General features: G+C 36.4%; 2 protein-coding genes across 2 annotated transcripts in view; one reads left to right on the top strand and one right to left on the bottom strand.

Moving 5' to 3' along the window:
- The window catches only part of LOC122324820 (coiled-coil domain-containing protein 85C-A-like), a 17742-nt gene extending 5790 nt beyond the window's left edge, over positions 1 to 11952 (top strand). The window contains exons 2-6 of the mRNA XM_043219499.1: positions 437 to 487; positions 3667 to 3768; positions 7337 to 7429; positions 7549 to 7647; positions 9150 to 11952. Of these exons, the coding sequence (XP_043075434.1) occupies positions 437 to 487; positions 3667 to 3768; positions 7337 to 7429; positions 7549 to 7647; positions 9150 to 9239 (435 nt within the window). The 3' untranslated portion in view covers positions 9240 to 11952. The remainder of the gene's footprint in view (positions 1 to 436; positions 488 to 3666; positions 3769 to 7336; positions 7430 to 7548; positions 7648 to 9149) is intronic.
- A 1395-nt stretch (positions 11953 to 13347) lies between these two features.
- LOC122324819 (cyclin-K) overlaps positions 13348 to 14625 on the bottom strand; it is a 7275-nt gene continuing 5997 nt past the window's right edge. The window contains exon 12 of the mRNA XM_043219498.1: positions 13348 to 14617. Coding sequence (XP_043075433.1) covers positions 14449 to 14617 — 169 coding nt within the window. The 3' untranslated portion in view covers positions 13348 to 14448. The remainder of the gene's footprint in view (positions 14618 to 14625) is intronic.

The raw sequence follows: 14625 nt of genomic DNA, 5'->3' as shown, positions 1-14625 counted from the left end.
TGTTTAATTCTAAAAATGTTTTCTTGCAGTAAAACTCTACCGGCTTTGATTACAAAAAAAAATTCAACAGGTGACTGCAATAAAAATTAGTACTGATTTTAGGTCTTGAAAAAAAATGATGAAATTAAGATTTGAAAATTTGAAAATTTCATGAACTGAAGATGAAAATTCCATTTGTGTTTCAATCTAATGTTGAATGTCCTGCAAAACCAAACATAAGAAGTCCAAACATTATTATCTGACTAGTTAATCAGGGCTGACTAGTTAATCTTTTGTTTCCCTAAAAGCATCGTAAGCTAAAGTTGATTATAGCTCAATTTGGTTTCAGTGGGTCTACGATGCTTTTGGAAAGCACAGCCCTGGTTATGATAGCCCCAGTGAAGAAACTGTATGAGCATATACTTGTATTTATTTAATTGGTTTGTAAAATGTGTTTTGTGTTCTCCAGCCCTGTAGCCGTTATAGCTTATCAAAGCTGTCCATGAAGGTAATTTTACCACACTTTTGCTCAGTGGTGGCGGAGCTCTATATACTCCTATGGCTCTCTTCTTGCTTGTTTCTTATCTTTACGTTCACATTCTATGTTACTTCAAAAGCTGGTGTGTGCAATGGCATGCTAGGCTAAGCGCTTGTGCTAACATGCTGGGCTGTGCTCGGGGGGCTTCCGGCGCATGAGCTCATATGCTTGTCCGTCTGCGTTGAAACGTCTTTCCGATCTTATCATTTATTCAAGCAGCGCAGGTAGTTCAGCGTTAATTTTTCATGTCTGACAAACCGATGGATGTAAAGATGAATGTGAACATGTTTAAATTTTTAAGAAACAACCACTTATCTATCTTGGGCACCATCCCATAACTTCTCTAAGAAAATGGACCACTCTGTTGTGTTTAAATCCAGTCGAATTGCTTAAAATCATGTTTGAGTACCCAGCAAAAATAAGGTTGTGCATATTTTCAAAATAGATTTTGGGTTGTCTGAATGATTTGTTGACTAGTCAGTCATAAAGAAACCCTGTAATTAGTGTCCATCATACATAAAGGCCGGTGCTTTTGTAGAAGGTACACTTTTTTACCCTAAACGGTGTCAATTAGTACCTTAATAGTGCATATTGTAACTAAAATTGTACACAATAGCACATTTTGAAAAAATATCATCAGTGACAGCTTTAGTACCTTTTTTTTAACAGATGTTTTACCTGTGTTTAGAATGTTGCCCTTAACTGCATGGTGTTTTAGGTTCAACAGAAATAAAATGACCTGGCAGAAAATTACAGGTGAATTTCAGTTTTGTTTAGTTTTTTTTTTTTACAGCTTAGAGCAACCTCAGTAACTGACTAGTCTGCTGTTGAGTGATTGATTGATCATATCCGTTCCCAATATCATTATAATTGCATGTGTGATACATTTATCTAGTTATATGTTTATAAGTTTTTTTTTTTTCTGGTGTTGTCAGAGCAGCAATACGGTCAGGTGAGGACTTTCAACAGGCTGCATTCCAGCAGTTCCTGTTGCCTCAGTGATGAAAAGTAACGTCAGTCGACAGGAATTCTGACACTCCCTCAGTGCTTTCAGGCTCATTTCAGAAATCTATTGTATATAATTCCATTAGAATGAAGTGAGCCATACAGTATCTACAACAGCAAAAAAAATCAATCTCTTTCATAATTGTTAGGAGATATCGGTCATTTCTTAAACATTCTTAACAACAATATTTAATAAACAAGTAATGTCATTAACCTAGCAAATTATGCAGTATGTTTGTAAAATAATGAAGATGTGTTAAAATAATTTAACTTGATTTGTTGTCCTTCCCACACTGAAACATGTCAATTAAAACTAAAATAATGTTACTGTTAATAATGTGTGTGTGTGTGTGTACCTGGTGTTCGTTATGGAGATCAAATGTCACTAAATTATAGTTTAGTATTATACCTAAAAGTATAGTAAATTTGGACCTTGTAGGTTCTTTTTTGGTCCCCGTGAGGAAACAAGCTTGCTAATACAGAGTGAAGTTTAGTACTAATGTGAAAATGCATTTAGGGATGGGATTAGAGTAAGGAGTTAAGGAGAGAAAATACTGTTTGTATTAAAAGTATAAAAACCATTACGCCCATGTCCCCATAATATATGTGCATGTGTGTATCCTTCATGAAATTCTAACTAAAGTGCATACAAACAAAATTGTACTTGTCTACACAAGTACATCAGCCTTTGATCTAGGCGTCCTAAATACCATAGATGGTTAGTGGGTGATACAGTATGTTTAGGTTGCAGGCAGATATAAAGTTCACATCTTCCTTGCAGCCCCCTAAACACAGTTTCTCTTCTATAAGAGAGTGACAGAGCTATTTATAAGTCTTTCTTATAGTGATCACATGCATTCAGGGAACATGAAAGCAAGACATTGAAAATGTCATAAGGATCACTGGTGATTAGAGATGATGCCAGCTGGAGCCTGTGGGTGTCTTTATTACAGCAGCAGGAAGAGAATCCGGCTCACTTTCTAAGGACAAGGATACTTAAAGCAGGGCAGAATGCTGTGTGGGAGTTTGTTTTGGTGCTGAGCTCCATTCATCTACGAAACTTTCTGCAACATAATCCAACTTTGAAGGCTTATTTTCATATTTTGAAACTTGATCTGATTTTATCGATATGCGGGTATGTGCCATTACACAAACAAAAGAGGATATTTTTAAAAATGTTGGTATCCAAACAGTTGATGGTAGTTATCGACTTCCACAGAATCAAAAAAAGTCAACAGCTGCCGTCCACCGAAAGAAACTCACAATTTAAATGAAAGATGTATCCTTTTTTTTAGGGTCAATTATTATTCTGTTCATCTTTTCTCCTCTTCTCTCTTACCGACTGTGATCTCTAGACTTGAAAAGCCTTCTTGCGCACACTTTTTTCATGATCTTTTCTTGCCCCAGTTATTTTCTTTGAGAGCCGTAAAGTACGTTTAGTTAAATGGGATGTTTAAAGGGTTACTCCAACCCAGGATGAATGTTTTGTCACTAAGATCACGATTTAAGATATTTTAGAAGAACACTGGGTGGTGTTCACGCTTGTGGCTGTCCCGTTGACTACCAAGCAATGGACACTGTCAAGAAAAGTATGAACCATAATGTTACGAAGCTACAAGAATACAGAAGGAAAACAAAAATGATGGCTTCATTCAACAATTCGTCACACAGTATTGCTGCAGTCAAATAGCGTGCTCTGTTTGGTGTCGGCTGCAAAATAAGGATAAGTTTTCTAGGTGTATTTACTATTTGATTTGAAAACAGCTAATCCTTGTGGCATGGCTTGTGATATAGAACAGTGCATCGGGCATATGCTCTTAAAATTGGAGCTACAGTGACGGATTGCTGAATAAAGTCATTATTTTTTATTTTATTTCAGTACAAAAAGTATTCTCGTAACTACATAATGTAATGGTTTTACCACTGATGTCAGAAGGAGCATTTATATGACATCTTTCATACTTTTCTATTTTATTTGGCAGTCAACGGAAGCCAGAAGCCTCCCGTTTTCATCTAAAATGTCTAGCTTTTGCTGGTGAGGAACGATATGGGGGTTAAGCGATTAATGACAACATTTTTATTTCGGGGTGGAGTAACCCTTTAGTATGCATCAAGTCATAACATCTCTTTTTCCCTCTCGACAGTGTAATCCGGGAGACCTGCGAGCCCTGCGGAAAGGCATGACCCTGTACCACTCCGAATCACAGCTGTCTTCCCTCCCCCAGAGGCAGGAGGCCCTGCTGAACGTGAGCGAGCCTCTGAAACTGTGCATACACGTCAACCCAAGCGTATTTTATTTTGTTTTATTACGTTTTTTTATGTATTTATTTTTTTTAATCATCTGAAATGTTCTGTGACTAATGTTCAAAAGCGCTAAGTAATGCAAATTGATAAAAAAAAAAGTGTAGAAAGTTTAAGCTTCGCTTCAAATCAATTTGGTTAGGCTGTTTATAATGTTAATAATGGATGTCAGTATAAGTAATGCTTGTTTTATGCGTATATTTTTTTATTCTAGCTTTGTTTTAAATACCGGTGAATTTAAAGGATTGTTTGTAGAGTGAGGGGAACTAAAATGTTTGTATTGTTCATAATAGATCATTTCTAAATTATTCACTTGAGACCATTTATGTCTATTCGCTAGTTGCTTATTAGCAGGCCTGTTATTAAGTTTATTAGTATTTACAAAACCTATATTCTGCATGACCACGTTCTACATCTCTAATTCCAATACCTAAACATAACAACTTTTTTTACTAACTATTAATAAGCACTATTTAAATAAATAAGCTAACTATTTATTAAGGCAAAATTTAATGGTTTGTTAGTGGCAATAAATAAAATAGTGTGACCATTTATTTTATTTACCAGTGTTTTTACCTTATTTCTGAATGCAACTTATTTTTCTCAGATCTTTAAAAAAAATATTTGTGCAGAATTAGTCAAGTCGACCTACATTTGTGCATAAAATTGTTATATAGAAGAATAAAAGTCCTGCTGGGTAGTAATGGGATTCTGTTTAATGATTAACAGTGATAAAAACAAACTTTTGTTGATGTATTTGTCTCAACGCAAATGTATTCAAATATTTCTATTGTTTAATTCACTTGGTTATCAGCTTTTATAATCGTAAAATTAATTAGATTTAAATTTGCAATAATCAGTTGACAGCCTTCTAATTAAGAGGAAGAAGAAAAAACTCAAACTAGATATCATGGGACATTATTCCAAAATGAAAGCGCAGTCTAATCGGTTTGGCTCTATTCAGCAACAATGTGGGGAAAAAAAAAAAAAAGCAGATCCTCGGTGCATCAAATCTTTCATCTGGTATAGTCTGCTATAGGCTTTTCCTGTATAGAACTGGAGGCACTTTTCCTACCTTTGAAATTTTTTTCTCATTTTCCCTTGGAAAATTAGCAGACCTACTGAAAATACGCTGAATGAATAAATGGAAACGCGAATGCGTCTTTGAACATGTAGCCTTCAGCCAGTGCACAGGAAGTCGCACCACTGTGTGTTTCATGCTTGCTTGACAATCTTGCCATTGTCAGCTGAAAGTCTTTACAGTATTAATGCGGGGCTTGAATTGAATTTCTTTAAATTGTTTTGACTCAGCATCTCCTTTGAGAAAAGGGTCGAGTGCCCGTTTATTTTATTTGACCTTTCATGTTTTATAGATTTTTGTTGTCAAATCTAAGCAGGGAACGAAGGCGTTAAACATTACCATCACACGTTGTTTGGTGTGTAAAATCAGCCAACGATTAATCAGTGATTAACGATTAATTAAAGACAGCTAATCTCAGCTGATTTAGTTCACTAATGGTTTAATTACTTTTCATTGCATAAGCAATTAAATCATTCGCATTTTATTTTACGAAAATAACATTGGCCACACTTTCTTTTAAGGTCCATTTTAATAGTCAGTAAGGTTGTTTATGATTAGGAGTGTAAAATATCATGCAGAATATGTGATTTATACCAATAAATTAGTATTAGGCAAACTGAACTAGTTAACCCGTAACTAAAATGATGCTCCATTCGTTTGTTTGCATTTTTCTTCTTCTATATTCGTTCTTTCAGGGCTATTTTTTATTGTCATATCACTATCAACATTGTTTACTTGAAAAATTGAATTGCCTTTTCTCTATTCTTTCTTCATTATCAGACACAAAAACTTTGTCGACAAACCGACAGCTGACATTAAATTTCAAATTACTTGGAATATAATTTTACATAGAATAGTACATCATTTTACACATATTATAAAAATGCAGATTGCATTCAATCTCAGTTTTGCCATCTAAGAACTGACACTACAGTTTGTCCTCTTTAGTCAGCACTTATTAGTCTAAACAGAGTGAGAATGACTTTGCTCAAGCATTTAAAAATAGGTTTCTGCATGGTGTTTCTATGGGAACCGTCTGAAATTATGGAGACTTCTTCTTTCCAGGAGCTTTGATTGATAGGCTCGCTTATGAAAGGCATAGAGAGGTGTATTAGATGCATATTAGATGATCATGAACACGGCACCCAGCAAAACACGTAAGTGTTTTTTAAAAGGGGTGTTTTGCAGTCACCACCAGCATGAATGTATTCAGATCATGTCCGGCTCTCTTCATGCGGTATGAATGATTTTTGTCCTCTACAGCTGTCTGGGCAGCTGATTTGGAGCAAGGATAAATGTTTTGCATGGAAGTAGTTTTCATTATGAATGATCTACATATCTCTGAGTTAAGACAGATAATTATCAATGATGAATTAATTAATACATCATAATAAGATAAGATGATGATGGAAAAATATTCACTCCGTTCACTCTGCAGTCATCTTGGCTTATATGTACATGAAATAGCAATCATCAAATTTCTATAAAACTCTTGGTAACATTTACCTCTCTGTCCTTCCTCTGGTTGACCATTTAAACCAAACTGGACCCACTAATGACCAGTTATAAACCAGCTACCATGTTTCAATGGTTTTTAGATGATGTTTTCCAGCAGGATGTTTTTAACTTTGTGCCCTTAGGTTTGATTTGAAAAGTGGTTACAGGGAGGTAGGAGACAACCCTGAAATTTATAATTTTTCAAACAAACCAGCAATTAAATCGGTGAGTCACAATCACAGAAAGATCATATTCAAAATCCTGGAGTTGAAAAAATTGTGAAAAGAAGTGGGGCAATATAGGGAAAATAACATATCACATAACTAAAGTCAGATTTTAAACATCTTCTGACACATCCAGTTCCTAGATAGATAGATATATATATATACTTGACCCTCTATCGCTTGCATATTTATTCACTAACTGCTAGTTTTTCTTGAATAACTTAACTCTAGTTTTCTTTTTTTATTCCATCTACTTGTTTATGAAAAAAGAAAATTGCTATGTGTACTGCATTAAGCTACCTAAGACTTGTCATAGAGCTTACATGTTGTTGATCATTTGTTGGTTTTGATTAATTCTGTGTCCTCATTTTGGATAAAGGCGTTTGCTAAATGACTAAATGTAAATGTAAATATTTCACTTCTATCCTCTGTACCCCAAAATTGCAGAAATTATTCTAATATGCTGCTAACTGTTGGTTACATTTACCTCACTGTACCTCCATTGGTCAACCATTTAAACCGATCTGGACCCACTAATTACCAGCTCTAAACCAGCTACTATATTTCAATGGTTTTTAAGTGATGAATCTTACTGATTCCAAATTTTTGAACACTAGTACATACTTCCATGATACAATATCCAGTTATTATTACTGGTATTATTACCAGTATTTCAGCCAGGAACAAACTAACATTTGTTTTCTTCTCCAGGGGACTGGAAGGCTACAGACCAGTGAGTCTTCTCCTTCTACCGGGTTTGTCTCATCCGTACAGAAACCTGAAGCTGTGGTTCATGCCATGAAGGTACACATATTTCCACACGTAATCAAACATTTTAATGTCAAAAAAAGGCAGTTCAGTACAGTTACAGTATGGCTGTTTGAGCTGGTTTTAATTTTTTGGACAATATACTGTATTTACAGGTTCTGGAGGTCCATGAAAATCTGGAAAAGCAGCTTCCAGAAGAAAGTGAGGAAGACCTGAGTGAGAAAGAGAAAGCCATAGTGCGAGAAATGTGCAACGTGAGTGTTTGCTTGGATTTTTGTGATAAGTCTGTCATGCTTGCCAAAACACATTATGCACAATCCAAAACTGCGTTGTCCCATTAATTTAGCTGCTAGTTTAGCCTTAAAACATTACTGATCGGTCCTATCAACTTTAGCAGCTCTTGCTGTACACCATATTAATCTTTACATATTTTTATTTGTTAGCAAATCTTTATAAAATTTACCACAGAACAGTGTTGTTCAGCTGAATTTGAGAACTGTACGCCTAATTTCTGACATTCTCTTGTGTTTTATACAAATTATTGCATTATAACCATTATAAGAACAACGGTAGATAACAAATGCTTTACAATACCATGCTTGATTAGCAGAAACGTCACAGAAATGTTCCTTTATGGAACATTCGTTAAAGCTTCCCTTCACAATGAAGTGTCACAAAGTGTGTGTAGATTATGGAGGGGTCAGTGAATGGACAGGTCGGTACACAGAGCTCATGATAGTTTGATGTGTTTGTTGGGCCCCTTGGAGGAATGTGGGAATGAAGAAATCCAACTCTGAGCACAATAACACCTCTGTCCCACTCACCTGGAAACTCCTGGCCTGTTCAACACCATTGTGAACTCTGTTCTTGATGAATGCTTTGGCTTGTTTGCACTTACTTTGGGTGATTCTTGCATAATGTTAAATACGCCAATGGAATAACTGTGACTTTATGTGAAGTAGTTAGTAAGGTAGGTGTTAGGTTTAGGCATTGGGCAGGATTAAGGATGTAGAAAATGGTCATGTGGAATATGTGGAGTATATAAGTATTAATAAACAGCCAATATTTTAATAATAGGCATGCTAATAAGCAAATAGTTAATAGTGAGAATAGGTCCCTATACTAAAGTGTTAACCTGTGGGGACACGCAGTGAAACATTAGCAATGAAAAGGCATGGATATTTTTGCAGCTGATCCTATATACATTTGTTGCATATGGAGATTCCCTTTCAGATGCAAAATGTATGGGAGGACTGTATTTAAATATGTAATGCCACTAAGCTTTGCAGTAGTCAGTTTAATGGTATGCAGTATTATTGAATGCCCAAAAAAAGAATTACCCATTTTGCTCTTGACATGCCTACAATAGCTGCTAATTTGCACTGCTCTTTTTAGTTTGCATTGGTCTTTCATTTGCAGTTGTTTCAATTGTTTGTAAACCAACAGCAGAAGCTGCTGTTGGCTCCCATCAACACTTTTTTTTAATCTCAAACTAATTTGTAAATCAGGCCTTAAGATTTAAACACTTGCAAAATGTAATCAATAAATTCAAATCTGAAAATGGTAATCCATATTCTAATTGTGCAATTTTGATGTCTAAATTTACATTACTTTGTTATTTAGAAAAAATATTACACAAAATTAATTGGTTAATTCTGTACAATTTCTAAATAAGAAAGGAGAGCACTAGAAATGCAACAGCTGATGCATGTATTACGATGGCGTACAGGATTTTTTGACTGCACTTTGTGTTCAGGTGGTGTGGCGAAAGCTTGGTGACGCGGCAGGGTCGAAGCCGTCCATCCGACAGCAGCTCTCTGGGAATCAGTTCAAAGGTCCTCTATAGCAGCTCCAGCACATAAGGAACATCTCTCCTTCTGGTCAGCCATGAAACTCCAGCAGGACCAAACTGAGAAATGCTCACGACATCAACAGCATACACAAACACTACCATCATCCAATGAGTTCAAATATCGCCATTAACATTGGACCGCTGCACTCCAATTGTGAACATGTAAAGCAATAATCCGCATTGTTTGACTATAAAAAATGTTTTTCTTTATTGATGAAATGGTATGAATTACCAATTCTGGACTATTCAGTTGACAGCTACCCAACGGTCAATTTGACCGAATGTAGATTCAAAAAAGAAACACTAAAAGGACAGCGTCATTTGGGACTGGACCCATGATGAAGTGTTTACAACTGGCAGCTAGTCGTGGTCTGTCAGCTTGCCTCTTTTGTGTTTTACCTCATATTATTGTTTTTACATAACAGTGACGTCAGAAGACTCATTATTGTTTTCTCACAGTCTTTTGAACAAAGTTGGGTCATCAAACCGTGTTTTACTCCTTTCAGAGTGATATCAGATGATGCTCACTAACTCCACTGTGTTCTGGTACCTTTCCTGTGCAAGTAGTGTACAGAAAGACAATGTAAGATATGTACAAAAGCTTTAAATCTCTTTGTTATGTTGTCTTTTTAAATGTTTTTACTTTTTCTAATAGCTGTTTTTAATAAGTACCGACTTAACAGCGTATGGGGTTTATTAACAGCTCAACACTTTTTGAACAATGCAACTCAGACACAAGCAGCACAAAACATGCTGAATTAGATTTTTTCCCCTGTTCCTGTATGAAAAATAAATGAATTGTTTTTGTATATTTAAGATGTCAGATTTTAAAACAGTGTGCTGTGCATGCTAGACAATCACGTCTCTCAGGTCTGGAGAAATAGCAAGTATACATCATGTCTGAAACATAGTAGTTTTGTCCTTTTCCAGCCTTTTTAAGTCCCTGATTGCCCTGTAAACAGTCAAAACCGATGCGCTGGCAGAAATAATTATGCTAACCTGATGTTTTAATGGTCTAGGTTGTCTGTTGCAACCTTAGGAGTTTACCTACAAATCTAATAAAACTCCTGAAGGCCCTTTCTCATGATTCAAAAACAATCATGCAGTCCTCCACTTTGACCTCCATATGAATGCATGACAGATTATCCAGGTCAAAGTTTAAATTAAAGCAGCTTTGTGTCTCAAAAAGTGGACAAATCCATCAATATCCCGCCCCAACTTCATGTTAAGGTCCATGAAGGACAACTGTGTCCATTAAGCGGTTTCATGGGTTTTTGAGTACTTGTTAAAGGGAATACTCTGTCACACAGTTATTGTTGTTGTCGTTTGTTTTTGGTTGAAAAACTATCCCTCATGGAATCCATTAGATGCTATGCATATTTCCCACCCCGTGTTTGTTAATTTATTATATATTTTGGCTAATTTGGTAACGCTTTCAGCTATCAAAAAGCACCATTTAACATATTTTATGTTTAAATTCCTTACATTTCCCTTCAAAAGTCTGCAGGGCCTGCTATTCAGCAGAGAACTATTGTAAAACATTCATCTTAAATAGTGATCAAGATCCGGATATAGCAAGTGATGTTCAGCTAATTTAACTGCATGTCAGCAATAGTTTAATGTACGTGAGTCTGTTTTTTCCTGATATTCTTTTTAATGTCAAATGAACTGCTGAGTTCAAAAACAGGCATGCTTATAGTTGAAATACTACGGATGTGTTCAGAATGCATAACTAGCATATCATTGTGCAATATATACTAAATACTGTATCAAAAAAGAAATAGCATATAAAAGCACACATTGTACAACCATAAACAGTAGCACCGCAGATCTGGAAATATTTCGTATTCAAATAAATTGCAATTAATTCAGTTCAGTCTTCATACTGGCAATGTAAGGCGGAGCACACTGCGTTGCGGGAAGTATGTTAGTATGCTATTCTAAACATAGCCAAAAGATGTCATTGTAAATGGGTAAAGGCTAAAGAACGAGTTTTAACATAATTTAACCAGGGGGTTTTTCTCTATTAGTAAGAGTGCATTCGATTGGCTGGCAATGACTTTTGACCCATCTGTTACAAACACGAGAAGTTGCTATTGTTGTTAATGAAAAGAGTTGCAAGCAGATCCTTAACAGATAAAGTGCCGTTTCTTTTGGGAAGCGGTCTGAACCCAAAGCCATGGTTTTTTTTTTAGTTTTTTGGTTTGGGAATGATTTGGCATGTGCCGCCTCTTTTGTGCATGGGGTTTTCCTTGGAACCCGTGCACCTACTCCCTGTGTTGTTTTCTTGTGTAAAACCTCTTGGGTCTCATTTATAAAACGAGCGTGCGCTCAGATTCTTGCAGCTCGCTGCTCTAAATTATGACGATCGGGGGATATTGTATGTGTTCAGATTAATTGGGAGTCGTTTTCAAGCAGAGAGCTGAAACCATTCATTTGTGCGCGAGTTTAAGATCATTTGCGATTCGTGGATGAAAGAGAGGCGCGAGCGCGACTTCTGGTCGTGCGATCGTTTTATGAATCGCACGTACGCATTTAGGATGGTTTCTGCTCAACGTTTTATAAACCAGGCCCCTGAGGTTTATCCCGTCTTCAGTGTTAATAGCTGCGAGCATGACTGCAGGAGACATTTTATGGTAAAGATGTAAAGACAAAAGGTGTACAAAGTGGACCAGATGATTTTGTCAATAAAGAAAGTATTGCTTTATATGGCTACATCTATTTCTATAGCACTGACTGTTCTATAGCGCAGCTGTAAAGCAATAAACAGGAATATTAATGCTATAAAACACAACACGCATAAATCCATAAATAAACAAAACATAAATACTTCATATAAATGAAGTATTTAACCGTTAGCTTTTCACACAAACCAGCATCACTACATTGTATAGTAACAGATGTCTAAAACCTAGTGCAATAGCATTTAAGTTCAACTATGCTAAAGCTGTACTTCGGGATATTAAGTTGTCCTCAAATGGTGGGTTGTGACCCTAAGAACAGGTCACACGGCTGATCTGATACAGTTGCCAAAAACGGGAAAGAACGCTGCTAAATTGTTTCGTTTACGCGATTTAGGTGCAAATAGCTGTTTGTGGTTTGTGTTAGCACAACTGTGTGGTGAATTACTGGCTGCAGAGAGCAGTTTTAGAGCTATATTAGTGTGGGTTCCAACTTTATGGCCTACGTAAAAGCCCAGTAAACCAATTCAAGTCACCGTTATTTATATAGCACTTTTTTGTACAACCAGTGTTTGTCAAAGCGGCAGTGCAAAATGTAAAATCGCATAATAAATGTTGGAGAAGTGTGCGCCCCAATGGTAATGAACAGGAATTGCTCCTTTTTAAACTCATTGCATCTCATCGGCAACCTCACAAGATGAAAACCCAATCAGCGTATTGGAATCGATCCGTTGTGACTTAATAATAATATTATTGCGACTCGGTAATTTCCATTGAATAAATCACGTGCAAAACGCTTAGTAAACGCCTACACTGTAAAACAAAACCAAAATAGCATTTGCAGCAATGAGCTTACGTTGGATGTTTGCAGGGCAAGAAATATTATTCGGTTTAAATCTGTTTTTGTTAGAGCATGTTATTTAGTACAAATATAAGTCATTTAAGCTTGTAAGGTTTCTAGCTGCAGGCATGTTGTATGTTTGTAGGTAAATGTCGCAATGCACTGGTCTACTGTATGCATAAAAAATAGAAATGAATATTATATTTTGACATTTTAAGCTAACCAAAGAGTAAGTTTTGTAATTTAATGATTAATGTAAAGGGAAGTAGTATTATATTTAACTAATGCGCAGTTTACCACCACACTATATATCGTAATTCAAGTTTTACTAAAATGTCAATTTCAGAAATGTAATCTCGGATATATCTTGTAAAACTTTATTTAAACTTTCCAGCCAGGAGCTTGTTTGTATAAATTTGAATCAGCACATGTCAGGTTTGACCTCAATATTCTCATGCTAAACCATATCATTTTTTCAAACCTCGTTATAACATGGTATGCGCCTAAAACTACAGAGAAAATTATTTTCTGTGACGATTCAAAGCCTGACAGTGATGCAGTTTAAAGCAAGACAACCAGGTAAATGCACAAGGGGAAAAAGACTTTTATTATCTGCCTAAAAAAATTAACAGGCAAACACAATGAGCATAGCGAGTCCTTTGCCGATTAAATACTAACCAAACTAAGGCACATACGGGAAACTATAGAACGAACATGTCCAATCAACGCACTTGATATCAGGTCAGTTGAAGATGCCAGAAACGCATCTGAATTAAAGGACTGCTAAGGATGATTTGTGGGATATTTTCCCCATTAAAACAATATGAATATGAATGAACACCCCAACTAAAAAGCAAAGCCAAAGGGGAGTGAATACGTAACGCTGAGAAAAAAAAAATTCTAAAGGTAATACAGAATAAATCATATATACAACCAAGAAACATCATTCGTTCACAGAAATGGGTTTGGAATGTAAGTGATGATGTGAATGTATTTAAAGGGATAGTTTCCCTCAAACAGAAAAAACTGTCCATCCGCCCTCGTGCCAAACCTGTATGATATTTATTTTTGTTATTATTTTTTATCATAAATCAGATCTTTTTATGTAAAAAAAAAACTCATATTGACCAGAATAAAAAAACAATATGAAGCATTCCTTACTACCTGAGATCCGAAATCATAATGATAACTAAGAAAAAACCTGAAAACAGCTATATTGACTGCAAAAACAGCATAGGGACCAAATCGTCGATCACAAGTTGTATAGTTACATTTTTAGATTGTCCTTTTTGTAGTCTGACCGACCATGGCCAGTGTGAACCACTGTATGGAAAACATCCATGAAGATATTTTTCGAAATACTCTTCAGGTTTAGAACAGCACGAGGGAGAGTGAATGCATCAGTCTTTCATTGTGAGGTGAACCATCCCTTCAAATCGCCTCAGTGAACAAAGTCTACAGAACCGTGAAACCCTGAACCCAAGCAGAAGTCGGTGTTATTTCATGGACTCCCAGACACTCCAATTCAACCAGTGCTGATCTCAGCAGCTCGAATGTTTGTACCTTCCTGTGACACCTGCATCAGAATACATATAAACCCGATACGGACTGTGTATATTGTACACAGGCGCACGTATCGTGGGCTTAAACCAAGATGTGAAGGACTGATTTAAATCACCCCTCATCTCATCCACGCCCCTCTGTTCATTCCTGCCACGGGCGGCATGGCGTGGGGCGGCAGTGGCACCTGAGGTTGGCCGGGTGGAGGTGGGTACCCAGCGGGTGGTAAGCCCATCCCCGGAGGAGGCACATTGTGCCCAGGTGGCATACGTGGGGGCGGAGGGGGGTAGCTGGGGTT

Source organism: Puntigrus tetrazona, chromosome 20 (assembly GCF_018831695.1).
Source record: "Puntigrus tetrazona isolate hp1 chromosome 20, ASM1883169v1, whole genome shotgun sequence".
In the NCBI taxonomy this organism is placed as follows: Eukaryota; Metazoa; Chordata; class Actinopteri; order Cypriniformes; family Cyprinidae; genus Puntigrus; species Puntigrus tetrazona.
Note: the sequence above shows the minus strand (reverse complement) of the source record. Positions and strands in the feature narration are given on the sequence as shown.